The sequence below is a fragment of the Austrofundulus limnaeus genome, unplaced genomic scaffold (assembly GCF_001266775.1).
Source record: "Austrofundulus limnaeus strain Quisiro unplaced genomic scaffold, Austrofundulus_limnaeus-1.0 Scaffold163, whole genome shotgun sequence".
NCBI classification, from domain to species: domain Eukaryota; kingdom Metazoa; phylum Chordata; class Actinopteri; order Cyprinodontiformes; family Rivulidae; genus Austrofundulus; species Austrofundulus limnaeus.
In genome coordinates, this window is record NW_013952565.1 from 746,852 (window position 1) to 752,754 (window position 5,903).

At 39.4% G+C, this 5,903-nt stretch overlaps 1 protein-coding gene across 1 annotated transcript in view; it reads right to left on the bottom strand.

Moving 5' to 3' along the window:
- Window positions 1–5,903, bottom strand: part of ush2a (Usher syndrome 2A (autosomal recessive, mild)) — a gene marked incomplete in the record, with an annotated part of 244,206 nt that overhangs the window by 70,489 nt on the left and 167,814 nt on the right. Inside the window, 2 exon segments of the mRNA XM_014017175.1 lie at window positions 3,455–3,609; window positions 4,422–4,619. Coding sequence (XP_013872629.1) covers window positions 3,455–3,609; window positions 4,422–4,619 — 353 coding nt within the window.

Genomic DNA, 5,903 nt, shown 5'->3' on the forward strand with positions numbered 1-5,903 from the left:
GATTATGAGCTTTAATAAGTAAAATTATCCCAGCTACAATGACAGACAACAAATATTACATTTATAGTATTACAACTAAAACCGTTTTTGACGCCGCCACCGCAGTTCGTCCTTCATGAGCCTTCGTAGACAAGATGGCGGCTGCCTGTGTGGCGACCCGTGACCATGGAGATATAAACAGCTTTTTATAAGGTAAAAATAATAAAACAAGGTCTTTTTCTGCAATGAGTAGACATGTTTTTTATTATTGTCATTAGTGATTATCTCAATTTCAGCTAAAAGAATTGACAAAATCCTACACACTGTGCCTTTAAAGGGTCAGCTGTAATTAAATTTGATGTTTTATGTTTAATCATCACGTTTATCTCTTTTCTATGGCTGAGCACTGCTAACAAATAATAACTGAGCACTATGTGGTATTTCCTGCATAGAAACAGTGTTTTAACACATTCTCCTATAAAGAAAAGTACTGTGTGTACAACTGACTAAATGTGAAATGAATAATACAGAAATACTACTAAAAGTAAAGGTCAGAGTTTCATTCACTGTTGAGTTGTGATTAGCTGTTGTCTTGAATTTTGAACTCCCCACTTTCTGACAGGGAATTCCAGTGCATAATTGATTTGCAATATGAGCGATGTAGTTCATGTTCACTGATTGCCTTAAAGCAGTATATTTTGAGACACTGATACAGGGCTATTCTACTAAACTGCTCAGGGGCCACAGTCATCTTTTAAATTCATTTTTTGTTGCACTGAATCATAAATTTAAAGTTTACATTTGATATAATTCTATTTTACCCAGCTGGGTGGGAGGGTTTTTTGGCGGGCCACACAGAAGTCAGTTTGAGCTTGACACACGTGCTCTAAGAGCTTTGTTTAAAACTTTGGCATTAAAGGGGTAATATGTGTTTCTCAGGCATATATTTAAATTTTACTCCATTATAAAGTATCTATGTCACCTTCAGTTGTTATTAAAATGCTGTTTTTATGTTTAAATAGAAAATAAACTAAACTTCTAATCATATCAGTTTCTAAACGTCTTGAAATTGGCCTCTGTCTCTTTAAGAACATAATGTTATGCATATAACTACTGTTCCCTGAAGGAGAGGAACGAGGTACAACACATGGCGGAGGCCCAGCTAAAACTGGGGAGCCTCCTCTTCTTCAGCTAACCCCTTCATGTACTCTACGTGGTCCGCCCAGCTGGAAGCGGGCACTTAGACCGACAAATCCTCCTCGTTGCACTCAGATGGAACCGGGTTACTGGACTCGGAGAGGAGTGGGTCCTGCCGTGCGACTGCAGCTTCGCCCAGCACTTTTTCTAAAAACTTGACCCGTTTCTCCAGGGTTGAGCGACGAAGCAGGCAACAAAACGCACATGCTTTGGGCTCTGCCAACGCTCTCCGAGTGTGAACGATCCCCAGACAGACCAGGCAAGCCTCGTGCTGGTCCTTCTCATGGACCGAGAAGCCGCACCCCTGAGGACAGGGGCGAACCGATGACTTCTGCTTCTTTTGAGGTAATTTTGTGTTGTGTGCGTAAAATGCACTAAGTCGTGCGTAATTTGCTTATAGCTCCGTGGGGCAACGCCACAGAGACTCCATTCAAGTATCAGCTTGTAGGGCAGACCAGAGCTTTAAAACCCGACCAGCCACTCCAGGATCCGATGCTCCTAGCCTGGGGAGGGGGGCTAAAACCACCCCCGGCGGAGGTACGACAGTGCATAATTTTGGAGGTTTTTCACTTACATCTCTGCGGGGGAACGTCGCAGGGACTCCACTCAACTTTCTCATTGTAGGGGAGAGCCAGGGCTTTAAAATCTGACCATCCACGCCGGGTTCCGGCACTACTAGCCCGGGAAGGGGGGCTAAAACCACCCTGGCGGGAGGTCCAACGGTGCATATTTTGGAGGTTTTTTGCTTATTGCTCCGTGGGGGAACGTCGTAGGGACTTCATTTAACTTTCACCTTGTAGGGCAGAACCAGAGCTTTCAAACAAGATCAGCCACTCCGGGATGTGACACTCAAAGCCGGCGCTAGAGGCTCCGCAGCAAGGTTGCGCTGCACGGGCACCTGGCAATCAGCTGGCAGGCGACGAGTCGCCCGCGAGTGACTGGTTGGGCACCCCTGGTTTACAATGTTTTAGCCTAATATATTATTATTATTATTATTATATATATATATATTATTAAAAAAATAAAAAAACTTTATTCTGAAAGTGTGGCGGCTATGATTTTTGCCGTGGCGGTGCGCCACGATCAATTACATGTGGGGGAAACCCTGGGTTCCCAATGGCATTTCAGTCATGTTAAGGTGTAAACGTGGGCTGGACCGCCTCTTTTAGGTGTACTGCTGAAGATTTCTCATCATTCTTTGCATTTCCCTATTTCAGACAAGCTTCACTTGTCAGACAGATGGCCTCACATTTGACTCTAGAGTGTTTCGGTAAATGGAGGAGTTCATGGTCAGCTGTAAAAGGGTAAGCAGATTGTGCAGTGCAGGTGTTTACACACAGGAAAGAGATAAACTTGATTTGTAGCTAAAGGCTAGAAACTGAGTCACCATTTTTTTCCTTTCCATTTCATCTTTTCTTCAAAAATTCAAGTTCCATTTCATCCCCATTAATATTTTCACAAAATTTAAATAATAAATACATTAAGCCATCCAACATGAATCAGTCACTGAGAGCCAGTTGAAAAAAACTATTTTCATCTCACCGTTTGCTCCATTCGCATCACCAAGACAACAACCACAAGCTTCCCATTTTACTGATAAACATGCTCATTAGAAATAAAAAGAAGCTGTTACTGACTTAAAAGGCAGAAACACACTTCTCAGCATAAGCTTTAATCATTACTAAGCCAGAAAAATTAATTGTTGTGGTGATATCGGTTCAGCTTCTGCCAGAGAGATGGCAAGGGAGAGTTCAGTGTGAAGGTATTATGGCCACTATCACAAACATCACTTAGGCTCAGCAAATCCAGAGCCCATTCTGCAGAGAGAGTGGAAACAATGCTAACTAACAACTGTCCCTGCAGTGGAACAGTAGAGACTTTTCACAGAGTAGGAATGTAATTTCATTGCAACACAGGTCACACAAAGTCTGTAAAATATCCTTTAAATGAACACCTGCACTCAGACTGACGTGATAAAAATATTTACAAACATCTTCATGAATATCTGTAGAAAAAAAACCTACAGCTTTAAAGTTTGCTGAGAGACAAATTAGAGGAATTTGCACATTTCTGTTCAAACAGGTATTACTTAAATGTTTTTCAGTAATCTGCCACAATTTTTTAACAACTGAAAATACTTTTTACCATTTGTGAAGGCACCGCAGAATGGCTTTGTGTGAAAGTTTTGATGAGGAAGTCTTTAAATTAGCAATGGATACAAACATATGTATACTGTATATACATACTGTATATGTGCCAAGTAAAAATGCCATCTTACCTTTGAACTATCAGTACAACCAGCTCGATTACAGGCCCTCAGATGGTAAATGTATTCCTGAAAAGGCCAGATCCCACCAACATCAGTAAAAGTTTTTTCATCTCCACGATAACGCTCTTGTCCATCCCGCAGAATGACATAATGAGTGATCAGTCCTGGCAAGACGGAAAGAATAACTGAATAATCACGGTTAACTTCAGTGTTGTATAAAGTACCTCAAAGTGATATTTGAGTAAAAGTACAAGTATCTTATCATAAAAATTTTTTGGTAAAAGTTAGTCTTCTCTAAAAATATTACTTGAGTAAAAGTCTCAAAGTATCTGATATTTTTTGTACTTAAGTATCAAAAGTAAATTTCTAACACAAAATCTACTTAAGTATTAAAAGTAAAAGTACTGAGTAAAACTGAGCTGTTAGATTTTCCAAAATGACATTTATTGGGAGGTGACTTCTCCAAAAAATATTGTTTTCTAACAGCGTGCAGCTGTGATGGGTTGTGTACAAACTAATAGGGTGTCAGAATGGTATATATTTATACTTCTCATCCAACCACAATTAAATTCACTCTATCAGGAGACATAATTTATCAGGACAGTATTTTTTAAGCAATAACAACTTGGAATAAAATAGGAGCAACAACTTTCTACTTCTTATCTTTTTTTAAAATGTAGTGAGTAGAAAGTACAGACAATTGTGTAAAAGTGTAATAAATAAAAGTAAAAAGTACTCTGAAAAATAATTACTCAAGTAAAGTACAGATAACCAAAATTTCTACTTAAGTACAGTAACAAAGTATTTGTACTTAGTTACTTTACAACTCTGGTTAATTTCTCAATATTTGACTCAGCTTCCATTGAGTCAAGATGTTTTTTATTATTAAATATATACTGTATTTGGCATTATTTTTGTAGCAAATACTGTAAAGAGAGGAAAAAAAGAAAGAAAAACAACAAAAATACACACTAACCATTTGGTCTGGCAGGAGCTTGCCATTGCAACTGGAAGACATCATTTCGTTCCTCTAGTTGACTCCAGAGAGGTGGGGCCACCCCCCATGGTTTGTCTTCGCTGGTTGTCACAGTGGTAACGTCGCTGAAGCCCTGACCAAAACTGTTCCAGCCCCTCACTCTGTACTCATAGGAAGTGTAGGGCTTCAGATCAGAGTCTATAGACAACAACACAAATACATTCAAAATAAAAGAACAAATAAGTATATTATGCATTATCGTTTGCTTTATTCTCTAAATAACAAAGGCTCGAAGCACAGACTGCTTCCAAACCAATCACAGTTTTGATGTGTAAGAACATCTGTGACAAAGTATGTCACAATGATACTGGCGGATTTGTGCAAGGAAGACTTTTTCTTTCTTGCTTAGTTTTGTATATGTTTACTGACACATACAGCATGTGTTTATTTAAAACAGTAAAAAAATATCTTTGAAAATGCATGGGCAGTCTAACTGCAGGCTGTAATATTTCCCACATAAATGCACTACCGTTGGTGCAAAGTTGTAAATGTGGGGCCATCACCAAAGTCCCTCGACACGCAGGTTGTTACAGCCCTTCTGGTTACAAGGTGTAGCTACGCGAGCATATATACACGTATAAATGCACTAACACACATATATGTGCGTTGCTTTTAGGAGTGTAAAGGGACTGCTGCGTTAAATGGCCATATTGTAATTGCCAATATGGGCCTCTTGTCTTTACGGCTGTCATAACTTAAGCTGCAAAACACAGGGGCATGTGTGTACCAACACATTCTAAAATATTAGCTTGACTAAAAATGAAAGGTTGTGTTTGGACAATGCTACATCTTTTGGCCTTCACTGTAAATGTGGCTCTATCTGAGTCTGATCTTTTTTCCAGAGCTGGAGAACAAAATAGCAAGATATTCTGTGTGCAAGTGTGTGTGTGTGTGTGTGTGTGCATGGGAAACATCTGGTGTGTGGTGGGTGGCAACAGCTTTATGTGCCTCTGCCCAGATGGTGTCACAGCATTACACTGAAACTCTTATCCTAACTGCCCTATGCCACGCACACAAAATAATTAGAGCACATATACACAGCTATGTTTCCTACAGAGATACACTAAAAAAGTCACTACCTGGATTTCAAAACACACCAAATATCTGTAATTATGACTACGCAAACATACATGTAGCCACAACTACATTTAATCTTAATTAAAAAAGTCCTAATTACCCAAATAAATCAAAACACATGCATCCACAAGCAAACATTACTCTGCTCCCTTTGGGCTGATAAATAGCAGATGATGTTGAAATAGCATCTAAAAGCCCATTTCTAAGTCTTAACGACAGCACAGAGCAAGTTAGCTTTACACAGCTGTGGAGTGAATCTTCAGCAACTGTCTTTTTCAACAAAACATTTAAAAACAGATTTCCCAAGGCTCTCACCTTAACTGGGCTATATACATACATATATAT